Raw genomic sequence first — 24,566 nt, forward strand, 5'->3', positions numbered from 1 at the left:
TGCATGCATCATGAAAATTAATGAGGCTGTCTCAATTTGCGACCCCATTAGGAATGGGTAGCACTCCCAGGAATGGTGGCATACTGGGGTCAGTAGACCACCATGTCTGGGACTGCTTTTAAATAAAGAAATCATTTTTTTTTAAAAATGCAGCCTGTTTTCCTTAAAGGAAAACGGGATGCATTTAAAAAAAGAAAAATGAAAATTCAGTTTCATGTTTTTTAAGGGAAGGCACTGGTCCCTGGGAGCACTGCCTGCTTTTCAAAATATTTTCTCACATACTCACAAAGGGGAGTTTGCAAGTTGTTTACCACCTACTTGAAATAGGTGGTAAACTCCGAGTGTTTTGCGGCCGCAAATGCGGTTGCAAAACAATTGTACATGGCATGGTAACTTGCTTTTAGGAAGGGACGCCCCTTCCTAATTGCGGGAGTCGTAATTGCTATTTTGCGAGTCAATGAATCGCAAAATAGCATTTGTATATGCCATTACCCATTACCCTTTTTTGGGGTCACAAACGGGAGGATCACCAATTTGCTGCCGCAATAATGGTCATACATCTGGACCCTTGATGCATAGCACAATCCATTTTGAGATGGTCTTCTTTTGCACTGGTTTGCCTTCCTTAGCCCCAGAAAAACCGATGAGAAGTTGGGAGTCCGGTTGGTAATCTCTGGTTCGATCTACATAGAAGCCAAGTGCCTACTTTGGGGCAAGGCAATGAAGTCATTCTTCCTCCTTGGAGGGGTGAAGTGGTGCATAGAAAACCAGCAAGGTGGTGGGTCGCCCTATGTAAAGGGTGTGACTACCTTGGGCAGGAATGACTTTTGTCCAGGAAGAAAGATGTATATAGGGGGACCACAGACAATGCTTGGAGTTTGTTCACTAACCTGGCAGATGTTATGGTAATGAGCAATACTGACTGTCTTGATGGAAAGAAGACGAAGGGAGTAACTGTACATGGGTTTGAAGGAAGAGAACACCAAGTAGGTGAGTACCAAATTGGGGACCCACTACGGCATCGCAAACGGTGTTTGCGGAAACACACGAATCAGCCCTTTCATAAAACGTATCACAACAGGGGACCTGAAAAGGGGTGGCTGATCAGGTAAAAGTAGGAAGACCGAAAGGGCCAAAATAAGACCTTTGACTGTTGCCACAGCAACACCTTACTGGACTAGGGTCAGCCAACCAGAAGACTATATGATAACTGTGTATTCTGTGGTTGGATGCGTCTTGAGGACCCTGGAGGAACTTCTCCTAGCGCCCTGAATAGACCGATTTCATAGATGGATGTCTGACTGCCAAGATGATATCAACAGCTTTGGGAGGAAGATTAAAAGCCATCAGCTATTGCTGCTCAATCTCCACGCATGGAGGTTTAAGTTGCGAAGGCTCAGGTGCACAAATATGTCTTGATCCTGCAACAGGAAGTCCTCCGGAAGGAGCAGCTAGACTGGAAGACACATGCTCAAGGCTAGAAATTCTGGGTACCTCACTCTCCTGACACAGTCCAGGGCATCTAGCTTGGATGACTTGGGCCTGTCTGTTTTGACCTTTTCCAGTACTCTGGGCAGGAGAGGGTGTCACATAGCCGATGGGGACATTGTCAACATCACTAAGTTAGCATGAGCCCTGCAGCCATGATGCACCTTTCCGCATGTTACTACATAGCTTTATTTTTGCAAAAGACTTAGGGGCTCATTACGATGGCGGGAGGACATGAGTCCGCCCGCCATCGTTGCGGTGGTTGGGACCACCTACCAGTAATGTGGCGGTCCCACCCCGCATATTACAATACTGGCGGGCGCATCCCGGGTCATTAACATTATAGACGGTGCTGCTGGCAGCAGCACCGTTCGCAATGTTAATGTGGCATGCACTGCATTTCCCTGCACTGCGTGGCAGGCACCACGCTGTGCGTGCCACGCAGTGCAGGGAAATGCAGTACCATGGGTACTCCCCAGTGCAGCAACACCTCCCCCCAGAACAAGGGGGGGCCCGTAGCACCCCGCCAGCCTTTCCATAGCGGCATTGCCACCATGGAAAGGCCTTTACTTAACAACATCCTAATTTGGTGGACGGTGCCTGCTAGGCACCACCACCATAATCGGTAAGATTGCCTTTGGCGGTGTAGTGGCGGACAGACTTTGCGTCCTCCGCGGTACTCACCGCCATCCTAATTGGGCTGGTGTAAATCGCTTTGGGATGGCAGAAGGACCATCGCCGCCCCCGCGGTGGCAGATCTTCCGCCATCCTAACTGGCCCCTTTGCTTATGACTTTCACATGAGAACTGTCCACTGTGCTCATTCTCGGTCTGTTTCTGGAGTTTAGTCTGCACATTGTGAGCAAGGCCGATAAATAATGCCCCTTGTTATTCTGTTCTGGTCAAGGACCTCGCATCTAGACAAAATATACCAATGCAGTTGCTGCTGGAAGCTTGTACTTTGATATGATGGGGATGCATGCTTAGGTGAAACACAGTTGGAGAGGGACCTTTCCAGGGAGAAGAGTAACAGGCACCTATGATGTAGAAATACCATAAATCGTCTAAGGTATGGGGTCTGCTGACAAACCCAGAGATCTTTTGTTATGTAATACTTATTCTTAGCAAGGGGAGGGAGGTTAGGCACTATGGCTTTAATCCATTGTCTTTTTATAATGACATCTCCCTTTATGATGTATGGACTAGCTGCTATGCTGACTTTATTAGTTGTATGCATTGTACTGCTTGTTGGGGCACGTATACTGCATGTTAGAGCATGTTAGTTAAATTAAATATTTTAAACAATTTTCATGTCTCTGTCAAATCTTATTGTGGACAGGTACAAGAGTGTGAGTAAAAAGGTGTGTCTTGTTACATCGATTCCTGAGCGATCCGGGAGTGCTGTGTTCTTGGGTGTCTAATCATTTGCTTCTTCGTGAGCGAGAAGGAGAGCGAGTGGAACACTATACCTAGTCGGTCCTGGGTTTGTTGGCACTGAGTTGGTAGGAAGGCTCAAGCCCTATACACCAAGGTCCCATAATCCTGCGCATAGTTCTGTGTATGTGCATAATGCCTGCAACAAGGGAGCGGCAAAAAGACCTAGAAAAGTCTAATACCACAATGCTAGCAGAAGGTGTCTCTCAGGTAGGACAGCCTTGGGAACTCCAATACATAACGTGTGTATACTGAGGGTTCTCTGTGGTGGTGAATAGATATAACCAGGTTTCTCCATATTGCTGGAAGAAGACCAGTGCCTCCCACCAGTCTGACAGCTAAGCAAGGCCGGCTTAGTTCATCAGCCCTGGCGTTTAAAGATCCTGCCAGGTGCCAGGCAGTCAAGTAGATACCCTGAGCAGTCAGCCATGTTCAGGGACTCAAGGCCTCCTGGCACAGAACCCATGACACCACACTGTCTGCTTGCTGCAGCACCACTTGGGGCTCATGTTGTCAGTGAGAATCTATACCAGTTCCTCTTTGACAGCCGGATGGAATGCCTTCAGTGTCAAGCAAATTACTCGTAACTCCAGCAAGCTGATGTGGAGGCAAGTCTCTGCCAGAGATCATAGTCCTCTGATCTCCGCTCTGCCAGATGACCATTCAACCCAACAATGATGTATCAGTAATGGCCCCTTCTGGGTGAGGTAGGGAGAAGGATCTGCCGCCAGTCCAATCACGGCTGAACAGCCACCATTGCAGATCTTCCACAGTCTACTTCAACATATGGATGGAGTCTGATAGATTTCCTTGGTGCTGAGCTCTATGAAACTTCAGATCCCACTGCAGAGCCCGCATGTACCACCTGGCATGGTCCACATGTGGGATGCAGGAAACCTGGAGACCCAGTAGCCTCAGAACTGTTCTCACTGAGATCCATGCCAAGTTTTAAGACATCAGCATCATAGCCCAAATACCCTGGACTCGTTGAGGTGGAGGAAGGGCTCAGAAGAGCACCCTGTCTAGGATGGCTCCAATGAAGGGGAGCAGCTGCGAAGGAGTCAGGTGTGTACTTTAAATGAGTAGCCAACAACAAATTGGCCATGATCTGGAGGTGTCCTACGACAGTTTAAGGTGAGCCGCCTTCAGTAGCCAATCATTGAGGTAAGGGAAGACAGGCATTCCCTGGGTTGGTGTTAACACTATCACTTTGGTGAACAGATGAGGTGAACTGTTAATGCCAAAGGGGAGCACCAGGAATTGAAAGTGCTCATGGCCTACTTTAAATCGCAGGTAATGCCCATGGAATAGCAGAAAGGGGATGTGAAAATCCACATTCTATAAGTCCAGTGCTACTATTCAGTCTGCTGGATCCTGAACAAACAAAACTTGGGCCAAGGTGAGCATCTTGAACTTGTCCTTCCGGAGAAAGAAACTGAGAGGGTTAAGGTCAAGGATGTGGCACCAGAAATAAACAGGAGTGCCACCAGAAATAACAGGAGAAGCAACCAGTCCAGATCCCTGATGCTGGCACCTTGTCTATTGCTCCCTTAGCCTGCATTTCACCGTGAAGTATGGACAAGTGGTCCTCTGGGAAATTTTGTGGTGTGGGTGGCATATATGGAAGATAGGATAAGAGGATAGGGAGCAGCAGTGTTTCAAGATCTGAGTACCCATTGGTCAAATGTAATGTTCCGAAATTCTGGGAGGTGAAGGGCGACTTGACCTCCCACACTGCAATTGTGTGCTGCAAGGATAATTTAAAGGGGTTTTGCGACAAGTCCTGGGGCAGGAGTTGGGATTTGAGTAGTGCACTGCCCCATGTGACCTGCGCTCTTGACCTGCTCCCTGGCCTCGCCCTCGAAAGAACTGGGAGGTCTTTTGCTGCTGAGGCAGGTATTGGTTCTGCCCTGCTGTTATTCCCTATCAAAGCCTCAAAAGGGGCATTGTTGTTGGAAGAACTGCCAAGCTGGCTGAGCAAGGCCCAGAGGGTGCATGGTGTTCTTGCTCTCATTATCCTTAGCTCCAGAAAGTTTTGAGACTTCATAGGGAATGTCAATGAGAGACTGCTGCATGTTCAATGAAAAGCTTGTGAAGAGAATCCAGGCGTGGCACTGAAGCAACATTCTGGTCTTAACTGCCCTACCCAAGCAGTTGATAATGAACATGTCTGAACAGATGGTACATTTCGCTGCATCCTGTCCATCTAGCATAAAAAGCTGCAGGGTTGGTCTTATTTTGTCGGGATAGCCAGCAAGATGTGTGCCACATTGTCCCTAAATATATTTGCGCACCTTCCCGGGAAGCATGAGGTATCAACGGACCATAGGACAAGACCAGCACCGAAAAAAATCTTTAATTCAAAGGTTTCCGTTCTTTTGGATTTCCTGCCAGGTGAAGTGGTAGGCAAGGAACTGGGGTTTAGGTGACAGGAGGGTGTCTGTACAACCAAGCTCTCTAGGTGGCGAGCCGCAACAAAAAAAAAATTGGAGTGCCCAGAAACAGGCCAATATTCTCATGCTACCTGCCTATTTACTGGGTGACAAGATCCTGGTTTTGCTCTGCTGCCAGCATGTAGGTCAATGAGTGCCTCAATTGAGGGCTAGGGGGGCTCTTGTGTAGTAGCTGCAGGGTTAAAAACTCCATTAAGATGTTGGTTTATACTTCTAGTGTTGGTGAGGTGAGGTTCAAGACTTCCACCCCGCCCCCTTGATATACGTGGAAAAGGATGCAGAGTCCTCAGTAGACATAGCTTGGTTTGGGGAGACTAATCCAATCTCAGGGATGTTGTCCAACAGAATAGTATCGTGAAGGACTTCAAATACTTTGCCTTCCTCATAAAAATCATCACTCTAATCACCACCATCTTCATCTTCATAGTGCCGGTATGTCTCTTTGTTGGAGTGAGCATACAGTCTGGGACATAGAGGCTGAAATTCTGGCACTACCAGATGTGGCTCCGACATCAGTGACGTGGGTACCGGAGTAATGGCTCACATTTAGCTGATATAACTTGTCAGTCAGTCAGTCAATCAGCTTTATTTCGACAATAAAATAATATTAAAAGCATTACATAAAACAACAATTAAAACCATGTTAGTTAAAATCCAGTTACTAATCGAATAAGTATAAAACGCTTTCCAATAAATTAGTTAAGAAGGTCCGATACATGACCCCAATTAAACAATGAGTTTTAGCCTTTTACATCTGATTGACCAAGCCCAGCAAAGGTATTTGGCCATACCACAAACGTACAGGGGCCTGGCATCATACCTCAAGATTCTCAAGGCGACTGTATGGTATCTGGTACCAAGCTCCCTGCATAAGGGCTTTAGCCACAGAGACCTTGGAGATTTGTAGGCCGGGCATTCGAATAAAAAATGGGCGACAGACTCCACTCTGGAAGTACAAAATATGCAGAATGGAGAAGTTTGGGCTGGAATGTTCCAGCGGGCAGACAATTCTCTCAGAGGGAGCAAACCTACCCTGAACTTAAAGTACAGCGCTCGGTCAAAGGATTTAGAAATCAGATCCATATACGGTTCGCAAAAAGGGACATCCTTAATCCTAAGGAACTCAGTGGAAGTCCAGCTAAGCTTAGAGTTTGAGTTTAGTTTGTTAGCTACCCACTGTCAATACATGGTTTTGAGGACAGATTTAGGGGGAGCACTCCTAGATGCCTAAGCATCTCCAAGACCCAGACTGTCAAACATTGATTTTACTTTGGTTAGCCACCCGATTTTTGACCAGCCGGGCAGTGACAATATTTCTAATAGCCCCTCCGCGTAACTAGCAAGTTCGGCGGTTCTCCATAAACGTGCCCCCAGTAGAAGCGGGCGCAGTTGGGCCTGGTCTCTAATCGAGCGACACCCCATATCCAACAGTAGGGGAAGCGTGGACATGCTATGGGGAAGTGACATTAAGTCCTTTAAAAATTTATTTTCGGATTTTAGGAGATGGTCAATAGAACCTAATCCCCAAAGTTCAGCCCCATAAAGCGCTGCACTAACTCCCTTTGCTCTATAGATATCTAAGACTGGGGTTATAGGCCTAAATGAGGATGAACATTGCTCTTTGATCAGTGCCCCCACAACCCTTTTGTGACCCAGCAACATTTTCTGGAGGTGGGGGCCCCACTGCATAGAGTCAGATAATCGAATACCCAAATAGTCAAATTCCCTCACCCTTTCGAAGGGTACCAGGTTTAAAGAAGGTGGGCGACCAAGCTTCCTGGGGGGGTTCAACACTAGATACTTAGTTTTGTCAGTGTTGATTTTGAGGCCCCTGCTATTACAAAAAGATTGAAATATAACTTGTCCATTGCAGCTGTCTGCTGAGAATAGAGGTTGGGAGGCAGCAATGCAAGAGGGAGTCCGCTCCGTGGAGCAGCTTCGCTGCTTCGAGTTACCTGGAGCATCATGCGACTCCTAACATGCAAGTGGCAGGACTTTGAGGAGTCATGTTTGGATTATTTGTATTTAAGGGATTTACGGGACTTACTGGAGCTCCACGTCCTTCGATGTGGTCCAGTCCCGTTAATGGTGTCAGGACTAGGAGAATATGCTCTAAGTCGATCAACTCTGGCGGCAAGGATGAAGATCCTGTTAGAGACCAGAGCCGCCTAGAGACCTTACCCCTTTCAAACCGTTTCTGTTTTTGTTTCTTCTTCTTGATCTCTGAAGAAGGCGGTGACCTCGACTGGGTTCCGGATGGACAATGACTCCTCCTGTAGTCACTGGCTTGGGGCATGAAAAGCTTTGCCTCCCGTTCCTTCAGGTTCATGCTGAGAAAAGAGTTGCAATGATGGGAATCATGGTCGGAAAAAGAAATCTTGGAAATGGGCAATAAACTCTTCTGTATTTTGGCTGATCTATCTACCTTGCACTGTTGAATCAAGCAGGTCAAAATGAACCATAACTTATACATTTTGGCTCAATAGCCAGCAAACATTCTTTGGGAACAACCACTAAACCTCTTTTTAAACCAACCTAAAAAATGCTAAACAATAAAAGTTAGGGAATAAATAAGTTGCTTTAAAATGAGCACATTTTTTTTCCGCCGACAGAAACAAGCAAAAATAAAGAAAGGATGCAGAACTGTTAATGCACATTTGCCTTTTCTAAGCGTTCCAAATATCAGGTTCTATGATCCTACCCAATTTAATAATTTCCATGTACTAAACTTGCAAAGATGGATGCCAAATCTGTGACACGCGAACCACAACAGGTGTAAGAGGCCAACATTAACATTCTGGTACAACAATGCCTTTGATGAGGTCACTGATACTAAAAGTTAATGGGTTAATATATCTTAAAAGGGCCTTGAGTTGCCCCTAACAAACTAAAGTGATTGTTGTATATGATCTACAGTACCTCATGTATGATTAAATTTCACTTAAAGATGAGTCACACCATTTTAAAAACTCTTTGAAGATTGATGTCATTGCCATTAATTACATGTTCTGAAACCCTAGAGAAATTTGACCTCAATTACAAATATCATATAATACAGGCAAATGTTCATACAAATCTGAACTCCTTCAATTGCCCCTTTATCAGTGTTGGCATGGGCTGTGCAGAGCTCCTGTTTACAAAGACTCCCCATACCCCTGAGTTGCAAAATAAATGCCGAAATATAGATAAGAGATAAAGATAAATTCACAAAAAAGACAGACAACTCCAGAAAGCAATTGATAAAACAATGCTTCTCATAAGTAACCAGCTCTCTTACCTGCTTATCATAAGCAATTCTTGTTGTCTGATTAGACGGTCGCCTGTAGCACAGCTTTCTCCAGTGGCCTTTATCCTCTCTTGAAAAACCTTGAAGAGGAAATGGCCACGATGATCTTTGGACCTTGTACAGCTCTTGGAAACCGAGGCCACCTTATTTACCAGCTCTAGCTCAAAGACCATCTCCTGGAAGAGAGGAAGCAACAGTTCAGAGACTGTCCATCAGTTTGAGAAAAAAAATATTATTTAATAAAAAACAACTAAATGAATGACCACCTTGCACCATGTTTGTGACTATCATCAGCAACATGTAAAAAACAAGAGACCTTCCCTCCAACACAATTATATGTTGTACTGCTTTGGTGGTTAACCATCGGCTCTGAAATGTCAGTTCCGACCTATGTTCCCTGCAACCTGCGCGCCAGTGCGTGCGCACACAGCCTTCACCAAGCGCTCAGAATTAACCTGAAAGCGCGCAGATCACTCAAGGAATTAAGGAATCAATCAATCAATCAAGAGTATTTGTAAAGCACGCTACTCACCCGCTAGGGTCTCAAGGCGCTGGGGGGGGGGCTGCTACTGCTTGAAAAGCCAGGTCTTGAGTTGCTTCCTAAAGGAGAGATGGTCCTGGGTGAGTCGTAGGTGGGTGGGGAGGGTGTTCCAGGTCTTGGCCGCCACGTAGGTGAAGGATCTTCCTCCGGTGGTGGTTCTGCGGATCTGTGGGACGGTGGCGAGGGCGAGGCTGGCGGAGCGGAGCTGGCGGGTTGGCGTGTAGAACGTGAGGCGGTTGTTGAGGTATTCGGGGTCCAAGTTGTGGAGAGCCTTGTGTGCGTGGGTGAGGAGTCTGAACGTGATCTTCTTGCTGACGGGGAGCCAGTGCAGGTCCCTCAGGTGGGCGGAGATGTGCCTGTGTCGGGGGATGTCCAAGACGAGTCGTGCTGAGGCGTTCTGGATGCGCTGGAGTCTTTTCTGTAGTTTGGCGGTGGTCCCAGCTTAGAGGGCGTTCCCGTAATCCAGACGGCTGGTGACGAGGGCCTGGGTGACCGTTTTCCTGGTTCCAGTGGGGATCCAGCGGAAGATCTTACGGAGCATGCGGAGTGTGTTGAAGCAGGAGGAGGTAACGGCGTTAACTTGCCTGGCCATCGTGAGGGAGGAGTCAAGGATGAAGCCTGGATGAAGGAGAGAGCCTGCTTATTGTTAGCAGAGCGTCTTTTAGAAAGACAATCAGTGTGAAAGGCTAGTGTCTCTTTTCGCCGACAAAGATAAAGAGTCCCCGCTGGGAAGGGGATCGGTGTGCCGGACCCCCTGTGGTGATAGAAAGCTGCACATTAGCCTGGGCGTGCAAAGCAAACAATGGGGCTACCGAGGTACCGAGCAGGCAGTTTTAACTTACACCGCCTATACTATTAGCCTGGGGGTATGAGCTGCGCAGAGAGGTTTTCACAAGGTCTGCCTCCTGCCACATCTGTGTGGTATAAACACGAAATGACCTGTTTTTGAAAGACAATAAATGACAGAGCTGTGAAATGGCAGCATTTATTCACAGGGCTGTTATCAAGAAGGAGGTGCAGTTAGGGTCGCCACCTTTCAAGGGGAAAAATATTAGCCACGTTTAACAGTCTGCAAGGGCACGACACTAAATAGGAATGTAAACAAAACCGAAAGCCCGGGGCCCGCAAAGGGACTCCGTGCACCTTCCAGACAGAAGGAATCCTGCGAAAAGAAAGGTATTTGTGTTGCATGTTTTATTTATTTAATCTGCTCAGTACACAAAATAAATTCCACGCTGTACAGGGGTCATATGGTGTCAAGAAAAGGTGTATTATCCATAGACAGTCCTGCTCTTCCCACAGCACTTGTTCTGGTGTTACCTTCCTTGTGCAAGCATTAGTGCACTGTCAAGTCGCCTGGGGACAAGTCACCCCATTACTAAAAAAAACAGGCCTTGATACAAATGACTTAAACAACTTCAGACCCGTTTCCAACCTTCCTCTCCTTTCCAAAACACTAGAAAGATGTGGTCTCCAACAACTAACACAGCACTTGGACAATACCAACCTCCTTGACTCACATCAGTCAGGATTTAGGAAAGGATGCAGCACGGAAACTGCAATCCTCAACATCATTGATGACATACACAAATCACTGGACTCAGACCAATGCTGCCTTTTCATTCTCCTCGACCTATCGGCAGCATTCGACACAGTTGACCATATTCTTCTCCTCAAAGCCCTTGAAGAAAGGGCTGGACTAGATGATGGGGTCCTCAACTGGTTCTCCTCATTCCTGCATAATCGCTCCCAAAGAATCAAAATGAGAAGCTTTGAATCCGACCTTCAACCAGTCAAACGAGGAGTTCCACAAGGTTCAGTGCTCTCCCCTCAACTCTTCAACATTTACACGGAGCCCCTCTCCACCTTACTCAGCAAATCTAACATCCCCTTCCACCTCTACACGGACGATACCCAAATCTATCTGAAAATCTCCTCCGCTAAAGATATTCACAGACTCAACGAAACACTAAAGGAAGTTCAACGCTGGCTGTCAAGCAACCATCTAAAGTTGAACCCTGACAAAACTGAATTACTCCTCATCTCGAACAAAGAAGAGAACCCACAAATGATCGAATGGCTAAAAGATATAGACGCGCTCAATGAGAACCTTACCCTAGCGGACTCCGTCAAATCACTTAGCATCACACTTGACTCCAAACTAGACCTGACCAAACACATCAAGATCTCGGCAAAGAGCGCCTTCCTTAATCTGAAGCTACTAAGCAAAATAAAACCTTTCATCCCACCCAATGATCTCAAACAAGCCACCCAAGCATTGGTGCTGTCAAGACTTGACTATGGTAATGCAATCCTCTCTGGAATACCCAAAATCCATCTTGCTCCTCTGAAAACAACCCTCAACGCGGCTGCCAGAATGGTCACTAGAATAATGAAATTTGACCACATCTCTCCGGCACTAAAGGAACTCAAATAGTTACCCATAGAATTGCGGGCGAACTTTCGAACAGCCTGCCTCACCCACAAAGCCTTTCACACTGGCAAACCTGAATATCTGACTTCCAAACTTAAAAAAGCAGGTCAGAACAGGAACCTCCGAAGCTCTAACACCTTACTTCTGATCCCACTAAAAACTCGAAAACAAAAAACCAAGGACCGGTCCTTTGCTGGTAATGCGCCCACAATTTGGAACTCTATCCCCCCCACATCAGAACTATTTCTTCCTTCCCGAAATTCAAAAGTCAGCTCAAAATCCTGTTCCTTGATCGCTCCTTAACTATCAGATAGAACCAGCCTGGAATGTCTTAAGAGATACTGCTCCCCGCCCAGATGGGGATTGCCAAAACCCTGTAATGGATGTCTCCCTCTTCCTCCTACTGCGACTCGTACCCTGAATGTCTCGTTGTACTGTACTGCATTGTGCTTTGCTTTGTTTGCTCTCTTTTGCACCGCTTTGTAATTATGTGAAGCGCTCCGATACCTTACGGTCTGGCTAGCGCTATATAAAACTTCCTAAATAAATACAAAATATATAAAAATGAGTCACTGCTTGAAACCGAGGTGGGTGAGCTGAATGTTTCGAACATCCTCGAAAACTGCAGGAGGGAAAATCAGCGGCCCTCATTGTGAGGTGTGGGGAACCCACAGGGAGAGGGCTTATGCTCCCCGGGGATGGAGGTGTCCAGAGGTGAGATGAGAAGCTGGAGAGAGCATTGCCACAGCTCTACTTTCCTCTCTGCCCTTCCTCCTGTTATTGGTGCCTGTTCGCAGGAGGCGCACACCCCTTGTTTATACTGGAACTTCAAGGGATGTGTAATAGAAAAATGCAGGTGAGAATTGTGTCAGAGCAGCAGTCCTGCCACACTCCTTAAATGTGCCCCCAAACACGACATCTGTTAATGCAGGGTATTCACAGGAGGGGGACACCCTTGTTTTATATGCCGTGGGGGTGGGTTCCAAGAGGGCGGCAGGCGACGTGCATGTTCTGATGACGGGGCTGGAACCCCTGTCAGTGCTGTGATTACTACAGGCTCGCACGAAAGGGATATGGATGACAACTGGAACAATCTTTGGCCTCCCTCGAGACATGCAGCGAGTGTGGTGAAACATTGCTTAACATGAACAAGTGCAGACCAGACATGTATGAAAGGACGGGGCTAACCGGGCTAGAGGGTGCATGGTAAGTGTTGAGCCAGGAAGGATAAGATGAGGAGGGGTCTTGATGTGATAGTCCTTGAGGGAACACAGTCGAAATAGGCCAGACCAAACTTTTGGGATTTTTTTTAAATTTATTTTTTATTCAAAAAGTCACTGGTTGGGGCATCAGAGATCAAGAGGCGTCAAGAACTGCCCTTTAAGAGAACCAGATTCTGTGATTGTGTGGACGAAGGGCGGTCCCCTGCAGAGGATGCCAGCGCCAAGAATGGGAGCAGGGGGCAGAAGTGGCAGAATCAGCTGTGTGAAGTAGACGTTGGTGGCAGATTTCGGAGCAGGGGAGTGAGGGGGTGTGAAGAGGGTTCGAGGCGAGGGAAAGGGAGTGGATAGGAGAACGTGAGTATGTATATGTGTGTGTGAGAGAGAGAGGCAAGTGTGTGTGTGTGTGTGTGTGTGTTAGAGAGAGATAATGGAATGTGCTAGTGAGATAAAAGTGTGTGTGTGCTAGAGAGACAAAGAAGGAGCCAGTGAGAGACCTTCTACTATGTACCTTAGAGATAGACTACACCTCAGTGAGGGTAGGTGCTGGAGTAAACAAAAGTCTGTTTATTTTCCAAGAGCACCTAAACACGCTATACAGGTCTGTTTCGTGGCAACTGTTGGCGCTACTTTTCACATAACTGTTTTTTTTCTTTATTTTATTAAGATCCCAAAAGGTGCAAAACAGGGATGCTCTCAGCATTCAACCTAAAACATTCCATCTTGCTAAATATGTTGCCCATGCAAGGAATTATTGTTCACCTTCTCCCCTGAGAAATCTTCAGAATTCAGCCTGTATTCAAAGCCTGAGTTAACATCTTTCCCGCTCAAGCAATGGTGAAAAAGACTGCGGATTATCACTTTCGAGCTCTGGGCATGTTTTCCACTTACTGCGCATGTCTGAAGTCAAGAATATTAACCCTTGTGTGGAGCCATGGCCACAATACGTAAGTTACTTCCCATTGAAATCAGGAACAAAATTTACGGGGGTAGGTAAAGTGCCACGTTCAGCTTGTGGCCACGAGCCCATGCACCGCCCTAGTGCATAGAAGCCATGGCACTCTTATTAATCACACACAAGTGCTTCAAATAATGAGTGTTGTCACCGGTATCACCGGTGCAGGCAACATGTAGCTGCCACTATGTGATTTAAATAGCTGAAATCCCAGCCTCCCACCATACATCAAGCACTATATAAATATAAACCTTTTTTTCCCTTTTCTACCCCTCCCCAACACTTCTCAATCCAAATAACTGACTAACATATCCACTACTCAAATTAACTTCATGTTTCACCATACTAATTCAACACTAATCCTTATGGGTTCCAGAGTAGCGTGCTACTTGCCAAAAAAGAACTTCAAAACCCCATCGGGGGTAGCAAGCACTATATAAATACAAACCTTTTTCCCTCTCGTATGCCGCCACCTACCACTCTCTATACGAATAACTGTATAACATATCCGCCACTCAAATTACTTCATATTTCACTATACTAATTTTCAACGCTAATACTTTATGGGTTCCGGAGTAGCGTGCTACTCGTCAGAAAAGAGCTTCAACACCCATCAGGGATAGCAGGTGCTGTATGAAAGCAAACCTTTCTTTTCCTTCTGTCCCTTCGCTATCCTTCTCACTCCAAATAACTGACTAATATCCACCACTCAAATTATTACCATATTTCACCAATCCTTTATGGGTTTCCGGAGTAGCATGCTTCAACACCCCATCAGGGTTAACAAACACTATATAAATACAAACCTTTTTTCCTCTTCTATCCTTCTGAATCCAAATAACTAGCTAACCTATCCACCACTTAAAAATGTACTTACATGTTTAACTATAATAATTCAACACTAATCCTCTATGGGTCTCAGAGTAGCGTGCTACTCGCCAAAAAAAGCGCTTTGACGCCTCGTCAGACATAGTAAGCACTATACAAATGCAATTACAATACAATACAATACAATACAATACAATACAATACAATTAGTATTATGACTTTTCTCCCTTTTTTACCTTAGTTATTTTTAACGCAATGTTAACTCCGCTCTGGGACACCTTTGAAAGTGTTTTCTATTTATATTTTCTGTTTAAAGTTGTACAGATAAGGGCTAAAAATACTGGCTTTAAGCGTTTGCTTATTTTTGTAGCCACCGGGACAATACAATAGCTGTGGTAGAAAACCAACCAGGAGGCTACCCTTGCTACAGTCCATCATGCATCCTGCACAAAGAAAGTACATTACCTGGAAATTATATGGCACAGTAGTTATGAAGCCTACTTAAACCCAAAGTACTGAAGCACTTAGATGCCACTGAGGAATATAAACTGCTTCACTAAATGAGACAGACTGAGCAAAATGTTAATGTAGCCCCTGGTGAAGACCACTTCAATTGTGCAGCAGGAGAGAGCCAAATTATGTGGCAGGGTTGTCTAAATTATGCAGCACGAAAAGGCACAATATGCGGGATACTGCTGCATATTTAGTGATAGTATTACCTCATTATTTTGTCTCTTTGGACATAAGTTGCATCTCATTAGTATAGGTTTAACACTCAAATTGAGCAATAAGCAACAGAAAGTTCCCTCGATGACAGAGGGTTGTGTCTCTCCTTATGATATTGGGACTATACACAAGAGTGAGGGGGAAGGGTGTTATTCTGGTTTTTATTGTTGCTGTTTTTTATCTTTTAGGTTCTGGTTTTAGAATTGTTATGTGTACAACTGTTTGCCTCACATAACTAATAATGATCATTTGTTACTATTATTGCAAGCATCCAGAGATCCTGCTTACTTATTTGTGTTCAGTTAGAGCCTGCAAAACATGTTTCTTGTTCGAGTATTTCCAGCATGCCGACCCCAAAGCAAATAACAAGTGATTAATCTGTGCTGAATTAGAAATTCCTGTTTATATTTTCATGCTCGCAGAGCTTGAGCAGTGGAAAGTGATGTTATGTATTAAAATGAGACTCCTACATTGTACTGATTGGTGAACTTTACCCAAAGTTTATTCAAAATAAAACCAAGAGAAAGGTGACCATTCAACCTTTGCAAAGGGCCTTCCAATGCAAGTAACAGATGCTGTTGCATTTTTAGTATCTTTCTGGATGTTTGATTAAGAAATGTTGTTGTAGTACGGTATAAGTGGCAGAGTGTTTGTTTGTACTGACCTAAAGGTAGTATATTTAGTGCCATAAGGGAGATTGAAGGTGTGCTCCAATTGTGAAGCAGTTAGTCTGTAGGAACATTTATGCATGGAAGTGAATGTGAGCCAGAAATAGCACATTGAGTTGCCTACATCTCCGGTTACATCCTGTCACCTGCACCTGATGGAGCGGTTGCTAGGGAGCAGTTACTTCTTGGCGGTCCAACATGGCAGACCCACCTTAGCAAAGCTCTCGTAGCCCGCTAATAAATCCTTCGTTAATCCTGCCACAGCTGCAAATCATACCCTTCTATAAGAATCTGTGGAGTCCTGAAACACTCAGCAGAGACATATTGAGTGCTCCGGAGGGGGCGATACCGTGAATTGGTGGCTGTGGCGTGGTCGCTTGGTGCGCGCCCTCTGACACAGTGGTGAGACGCACTGCCGACACACCTGGACGCCTGCTCAGCGGAGGGCTGTGGGGGAAGCACCTGGAAGTGTGGAGTCGGCTGTTCCCGATCAAATCCTGCCGGTGAATCGGGCCGTGACGCGGGGACAGACGTGGCCCGTGCGATCACCTGGGCCCTGTCATGTAGGGGCGGCCCCCGCTCCCGGTCCTCCCAGGTGGGCGCTGAAGACACCTGCGGTGAGAAAGGCCCCGGGGACGGGGCGGAGGGAGGCTTCACACTCCGCGCCCGAATGGGAGAGGAGACTGCTGCTGGGCGGTGGTGCCGTCGGGAGGCCAGGACACTACCTTGGCAGGCCTCGACACTGCCGATATTGAGCCGCCTTGGCCCTGCGTTGGAGTAGGTGGTGGAGGCACCCCTACTTGAGTGCCACAAGACCGCGAGAGACACCCCTGATACGCTTTGTGTCGTGCAGCCTAGTGGGCCTCGGCGGCTCGATCGAGCTGCGGTGTGCGTGCCCTTCTCCCCCAGCAGGAGGCGCGCCTGGAACTGTTGTGACCAAGGGTAGATCTGTCGACATAGCAGGTGCTGCACGCACATTGCGCCCTGCGCAGGCCGCGGAGATGTTCGATTGGCCCCTTTGAGAATTGGGGATAGATTAGGAACGGGGCCTTTCCCCTCCATCCCTCACTATTTCTCCTCTCCTCCTGGCTCTTTCCTGTTGCAGCTGTGGTGGGGTGGGGGGGAACTCTGGACTTTGGTCAGATATCTGGTCTGATATTGGGGCCCCCCGCTGGCAGAAGAGCCTGGACACCTGTTCCTGTTTGGTGATCCCCACCAATAACAAACAGATACCTTCAGTGACTTGCCTACTGGGACAGTATCTGATTGGGGGGGGGGGGGGGGGGGGTGTAGGCGCCCACTAGGGGAGGTGGGGGTGCCTAGCTCGCAGAAAAGGTCGGACTAGGTGCGATGCAGCTTGCTGGTGTGGTGCTCTCTCCTGGCTGACACCTTGTTTATGCCTGCCTAGGAGATAAAACTAGTGCCATTGTCCTGCGCTGAGTGTGGGGTGTTGGGTCACTATTTGGCTCTACGCTCAGAAGACCTCCCAGTTCATACATATACAAAATATCTAACGATAAGCCTCCAGGCACATCATCCAAGCAGAGCACGATGGTTAAATATATTGTTGCGAGGTCCCAGGTGCAGGCTGAGGGTGTCCAGGAGGAGGTCATGCCGGAAAATGCCGCACTGCTTGCAGCAATCACACAGTCCCGGGAAATGCTGGAGGTCAAGATAGCCGCTGCAGGCTCAGACGTGATGCTGTTTAGGCAAGATCAGAATCCTGGATCTCAGCAGTGGAAGACACAGTAAACACCCTCCAAAAGAAAGTATCTTCCCTAGACACACTCACAAAGGGCCTGGCAAAGCACGTGGAAGATGCAGAAGGGCGAGCTCATAGGAATAACCTCCTTTTCGTTGGATACCCCGAGGGCTGTGAGGGTGGCAGCGTGGAGGACTTCCTCGTCAAATGGCTTACATTATGGCTCCCGCCTAACACAGTCGCTCCAGGCTTTATAATCGGGCGTGCACATCAGGCATTGCTGCAGAAGCCCACGCCGGGTGCCCGCCCAAGACCAATCATAGTGAGGCTCCTTAATTACAAGGACAGAGACGTTATATTGCAGCAAGGCAGACTTAAAGCAACTCTTTTGTTTGCCTCTCATGATATTATGATTTTCCCAGACTATACCAAACTGGTACAACAGCGCTGACAAGATCTAGTACTCCCTGCTGTTTCCGGCCTGCCTGAGAGTATCTTACCAGTCATGCACGCACTGCTTCGAGATGCCGGAGGAGGCGTTTCACTGGACAGACGACGTTGTGAAACTTAGGCCTCATACTCCACCCAGACTTGAGTCCGACTCTGTGGATCCCCTGGGGCGGCTGGCAACGATGGCGCTCCAAGAAAATATCTATAACTCGCAGTAAATCCCGTAGACGATTGGCAGTGGACGAGACGATCGATGCTCTGCCGAGGTTAGCATAAAAACTTCTACAACTCAGATGCCTAACATACTTGGATTCCTCTGCTACTAGACGTTATTATGTACAGGGGACTCCTATTGGGGATCCATTGCTGAATGTTGCATCTACTCCTCGATTGGGATGGGAGACACATGGTACAAACGTATACCTGCAGCATCAATCCCTGGAATTTGTGGTCTGTTTTCATGCACACATCTACAGTGTATGCATGTATACAGATATCTATGGTTAGAAGAAAAAAAAATGGTGTAAAGATTGATCTATTCTATGGTTAGATATGCAAATGTATTTCATTGTGCGCTCATCAACTTCAATGTATATAGTTTATTAGAACAGTACTAATAAAGTTGATACTGTAAATTCTGGGAAGGGCACAGCTTGTCAACCAAAAAGTTATTACCTGAACTAGGATGTCTTTTTAATAACAAACAACAAATTCAGCTAGCTAAAATGTATCTTGAAAAGCAAAATAAGTAGAATAGACCTAAGTGCATCGTTCGTCAGACATCCTTCGAACTAGTAAGGGGTGGGGTTTCATGTGGTGCCTCGAGCTATTAAAGCTCCTGTTTTCGATTGAACGTTGATTCTAATATCATTAGGATGTTTTGCCAAAGTAGAGAGTAGAAAACCCTTTGCTCCAATTTCATCCTTCTGACTTAAAGCGATTTACCTGTAAGCGGCAAATAATATCGGCATAACTCGTCCGGCTGTAAACAGGTGACAATGATCTATCCATTGAGGATCCTGGACTCAACTCGCACCTAAAATGAAAAATGATACAACATCATGAAATGGAATATTACAACTTCTCGTAGACTTACAACACTCTCTGACCTAACCTTGCATTAGAGCTACAGATTCTATCCCACACAATCAAATAATGAGTTGAAACAAGAAAACAAACTTGACTGAGTAGAACAGCCAAATGGAGGTGTAGACTCAGTAGATTCGGGTGGAGGACTCTGTCCGGTTGCTGACAAAGTAGATCATTGCAAAGTAGCAGCCTGATTGCAGGACAGATGCTCATGCCCAGGAATTCAGGGTACCACACCTTCCTGGCCCAATCTGGGGCCACTATTATCACTTGGGACTGGTCTTTCTTGATCTTTTTCAGAACTCAGGATAGGCGATGTAGTTACAGGAAGGCGTACAAAGCTCCCTTCCAGTTGGAAAGTGTTTCCTAATGAGTATCATTGTGGAAAAACCAACGCACAATATTTTTGACACTGCATGTTCTTAACGGTGGTAAAAAGATCTAGCCAGGGTTTCCCCTCTAGCACTGGTGGAAGACACCCTGCAACACTTCCACATGTAGATGCCACTTGTGATCTGCCAGTTGCCAGCTCGGTTTGACCGCTCTGGAATTCAAGAAACCTGCCAGGTGGTTGGCAACAAGAAAAATACGCTGGGGCTACAGGTACATCCAGGGTTAAAAAGTCTCCAGATACAGGACCTAGCAACCCATTCTGCACTGTTTGTAGCAGTACCACAAGGCGGTGGTGTTGTCCATAAGTAACGTCCACATTGCTGACTCTACCTTCAAGAAAGGGTTGTAGTTGTTGTCGAAGGACTTCCAGCGATATTGATGTCTCCTTAGCAATCTTAATTTACTGCAGAGCGTTGTGTACATGTGTGCCAAAAAGCACCTCCGTATTGTAAGGAATGTTTAAAATATTTTGTATTGTCATGTTTGTTCTTTTTTTTCCATTTGTCCAGTCAGTTTAATTGCGAATGTCAGGCACCAAACATGCAGGCTAGTACTTTTCTGCAGTTGCCCAAAGAAGATCTATGTTGTCTCTTTGCAAAGGCAGAACTGGTAAAACTCTGTGTGTAAGTCAGTTCCAAACTCCTGACACTTAATATTTACCAGCTAAACTAGTCACTGTTGAGTGAGGGATTAAGGTTTCTGTTTATTTCCTTTCTAAGGAGTCAGGTCCTTTAAAAGAGTCCACAATTTGGAGGGGATGAAGATGACTTGGGCCCGGTCTGGACAAATCTTTCTCCATGCCTGAAGACTTAAGGGTATGTGAAGAAACGTGTAGTGAAGTGGAAAGTTCCCCTTCAACAGAATCATGTCCAGAAGGTCTGTCAAATGGATACTGCAAGGTTCAGAACTGTGGGCAATGAGCATTGGTAAAAGTGGCAAAAATATCCACCAGACATGTGCCCCACAGGGCAATGATTTCCTGCATTACATGCAGGTGAAGGTGGTACTCGTAATCAGCATGATGAGGCTGACTCAGGCTAACATTCAGGAACGAAGAGAGATGGCTGACAACTACTCAACTTCAATGGTGGTGCATCTTCACACAGAAGATGAGACGTCCTTTCCCCTACGTATTGATAAAACAAGGTACAGTCATACAGCTCTTTAAGATCTACATAGACTGACCACATATAAAAAGAAGGATGGTTGTGAGTGTGCATTGAATAGACCTCCGTTTGAGCAGGTTGATGTGAAGAACCTGCTCTTCTGGACACCAGAGGGCTCCGATCTTCGGTTTCTCCACCAGCCTCATCCTGCAGAGGAGGCATCCATCGTCACGGCTGGTGTGGATGTAAAACATAACTAGTAGTAGGTTCTTCTCCACTGACCATCAAGTCAGATCTGCTGCAGCACTTCGAGAAACCACCAAGGTGTCCGATAGAGCTCCCTCATGCCTGTTGAGGCACCACTAGAGAGCCATTGTGTGCCAGCATGCACGTGAAACTAGGAGGATGTCAGAGGCCAGCAGACCTAGCAGACAGTAGACCATCATAACTGCATTCCAATCTCCTCCTGAAACATTGGAATCATAACCTGAATGACTCAAATCCTCTGAGGAGACGGGCAAGTCGAAGAAAAGCTGTATCCTGAATCACTACGATGAACAGGAGGAAATGAAAGGCCTCTAGGTGAGACTTGGGTACGTTTATGGCTAAATACAGATAGAACAGCATGGATGCTATCAATTGGAGATGGTGCAACACAATCTGTCGCAAACCAGCTTTGAGTAGCCAGTCATCCAAGTAAGGGAATACAGGATTATTGACCTCCTGAGATGGGCTGATACCACCGCCATGACCTCTGTGAAGACTTGTGGTGCCAATGTCACTCTGAACAGCAGGACTGCAAACTGGTAGTGAGTAGGATCTACCACGAAACGCAGGGACCCCCTATAAGAGTGCAGGATCAGTATGTAGAAATACACATCATGAAAGTCAACTGACACCATCTCAAGCAAGTCTCCTGCTTTCAACACCAAAAGAACATGAGCCTAGGACAGCATCTGGAACTTTTCCTTTTGAGTGAGAAAGGCTGGGTCGCTTGGTTGGACGATAGTGCAGGGTGACCTGCCTATTAATTGGTGGCACTGAACATGGTTTTGCACATGTACTTCGGAGGGTATCTGTGAGGGTCTCAGTAAATGGAAATAAAGAACAAGTTACTTGCCTTCGGTAACAGCTTATCTCCGTGTCAGAATTGTGGTGCGCAGTACATATATATGTGCCTCCCTAGCGTGCTGATGCCAGGTTCTTTTTGCGATTTTCCACACCAGAAGCGCAGGGGAACGAGGAGCACTAACATCCTGTTATGCATGTCTAAGGCCCTCAGAAGGGTGACCCTCATACTGTGAACTGTTCAGAAAGCGGTGAGGATGGGTAGGGAGTCTGTGGCTAGATAAATGTCTACCAGATAAGGTGTTTCCAAAGGTAAGTAACTTGTTCATCTGATAGAGACTTCTAGTCGCAGACTCCTTACTTTATAATAGATGCCCAGGCAATAGCTCCGTGGAGGTGGGTCTGCAAAATAGATTTCAGACCAAAATGTCTGGCAAGATCGAACAGTCAAAATGCCAGTCACTGCAGACCTGACCGTCCAGGCAGTAGTGTTTAACAAATGTATGCAGATGCCCACTAAGCTGACTAAAAGATCTCCAGGACAGGGACTCTGTGAGATAACGCAGTGATGGCAGCCTAGGCTCTGGTGGATTGAGCCCCCAAGAGTTGCTTTTTGGTCAAAGCGTAGCAGATCTTTATGACGAGTACTATCCACTCTGGCCTGTTTCTGCACTACCTTCCCTTTCGTAGCTCCTACATAGCCCAGAAAGAGTTGATCATCCACCCAGAACTCTTTTGTTCGATCAATGTAGAACGACAATGCTTTTTTGGGGTCCAGAAGGTGGAATCTCTTCTCTTCCTTAGAAGGATGAGACAGAACAAAGAAGGTAGACAAGGTGATGTTATGGCCAACATGAAAGGGTGTCACAATCTTCGGAAGAAAGGAGCCACGAGTTCTCAGATCCAGCTTGTCAGGGTAAAAGGTGGAATAAGGAGGGTGCATAGATAATCAGGGCTCGGAAATCCCCTCGCCCTCTCGCATTTGCGAGCCAGATTTAATTAATACAAGCTATTTTTAGGTCCTCCTCGCCCTTTCTGGCGAGTAGGAAGACAAACTGACTTTTGACCTCTGTCTCTGAAAGCAGAGGAAATGTGACAAGATAGCAAGATTCAAAGGCATCTTTATTGCTTACAAAGTAAATGAGCAATAAAAATGTATTTAAATCTTGTTAAATTGTTACATTTGCTCCGCTTTCAGAGACTGAGGTCAAGTGCATTTCAGGTAGGTTGAGTACATTTTTCAGGTTACTAGACCTGCAGGTCTAGTAAAAACTAGATGATTTTTCGAGCCCTGCTTGCATTTCACTGAACCTCCTGGCTGTTATGGCCACTAAGAAAGCCATCTTGATGGTTAGTAAACGGGGTTGGTAGTGCAGCAGCCCGAAAGGCGCACATATCAAAAAAGTATGGACAAAGTTCATATCCCTTTGAAGCATGATAAATGGTCTGGGAGGAATATATAATGGAGACCTCTAAGGAACAAAGAAGGTTGGTCCGGCAACCGCAAAAATGCTGAAATGGCAGATAAATAGCCCTTAACTGTGCCCAAGAGGGTCGATGTTCTTGGAGTACACCATAGCACAATTTTGTCCCAACAGCAGGAGTAGACTGTCTTGGTAGAGAGATGCCTGGCTGCTAGAATAACATTGCAGACTCCGGGAGGAAGATTGAAAGTTGTCAACAGTCGATGCTCAATCTTCACACAAATAGGCGGAGAGTATGCAGGTTCGGTTTCAGAACTGTCCACTATTGCTGCGACAGAAGATCCTCCCAAAGAGGCAGCCTGACCGGAAGACCGATGCTTAGACTCAATAGCACAGGATACCAGACTCTCCGTGCCCAATCTAGAGCTACAAGAATGATTTGGGCTCGGTTGTTCCTAACCTTCTTGAGAACTCTGGGCAGGAGTAGATTTGGCCAGAAAAGCATGCAGGAGGCCGGAGCTCCCCTCAAGGCTAAAAGCATCGTTGAGTGAGAGCTGCATTGGAAACTCCAGCATGGAAAATTGCTGACCTTGTCCGTGCTCTGCAGTGGCAAACAGATCTGACCAAGGCTCTCCCCACTCTTGAAAGAGACCTTGCACCACCCCCGGATGAAGATGCAATTTGTGATCCGCTAGGCATTGACAGTCGAGTTTGTCGACCTGATGTCCAAGCCATGTCCATATACGCAGGGCCTCCTGACACAGGGTTCACATCCCCAACCTTGCCTTGTTTGTACCATGGTTGTGGTGTTGTCCATGAACACCTGCAACAGCCTTCCCCTATCAAAGGAAGAAATGCTTTCAAGGCAGAAAGGCTTTCAATGCCAGCCAGATTGCATTGAGCTCCAGAATGTTGATGTGAAGCCTAGACTCCGCCGGAGACCAGAGTCCTCTGATCGCCACCTTTCCCAGTTGGCCATCCCAGCCCAGGAGTGAAGCATCTGTCACTACAATAATCATAGGCTGGAGAATGGAGAGGGGTCTGCCGCTAAACCAATTGTGGTTCGTCAGCCACCACAGCAGGTCTTTTGCAGCTCCCTCCTTGATTCGGACCATGTCAGAGAGATTCCCCTGATACTGTGCCCACTGAAACTTCAGGTCCCACTGCAGAGCCCTCATATGCCAATGGGCATGTGCCATCAGAAGAATGCAGAAGGCCATGAGAACCAACAGCCTCATAATCAGCCTCACCTAAATCCAGGATAGAGGCTGAAACATCAGTATCATAGACTGAAAACTATGG

At 46.5% G+C, this 24,566-nt stretch overlaps 1 protein-coding gene across 1 annotated transcript in view; it reads right to left on the reverse strand.

The window, feature by feature from the left end:
- FANCA (FA complementation group A) overlaps positions 1-24,566 on the reverse strand; it is a 674,778-nt gene that overhangs the window by 268,709 nt on the left and 381,503 nt on the right. The window contains exons 31-32 of the mRNA XM_078671408.1: positions 19,130-19,220; positions 8,652-8,836 (exon numbers count right to left, since the gene is read on the reverse strand). Coding sequence (XP_078527534.1) covers positions 8,652-8,836; positions 19,130-19,220 — 276 coding nt within the window. The remainder of the gene's footprint in view (positions 1-8,651; positions 8,837-19,129; positions 19,221-24,566) is intronic.

This window comes from Lissotriton helveticus, chromosome 12 (genome assembly GCF_964261635.1).
Source record: "Lissotriton helveticus chromosome 12, aLisHel1.1, whole genome shotgun sequence".
NCBI classification, from domain to species: Eukaryota; Metazoa; Chordata; class Amphibia; order Caudata; family Salamandridae; genus Lissotriton; species Lissotriton helveticus.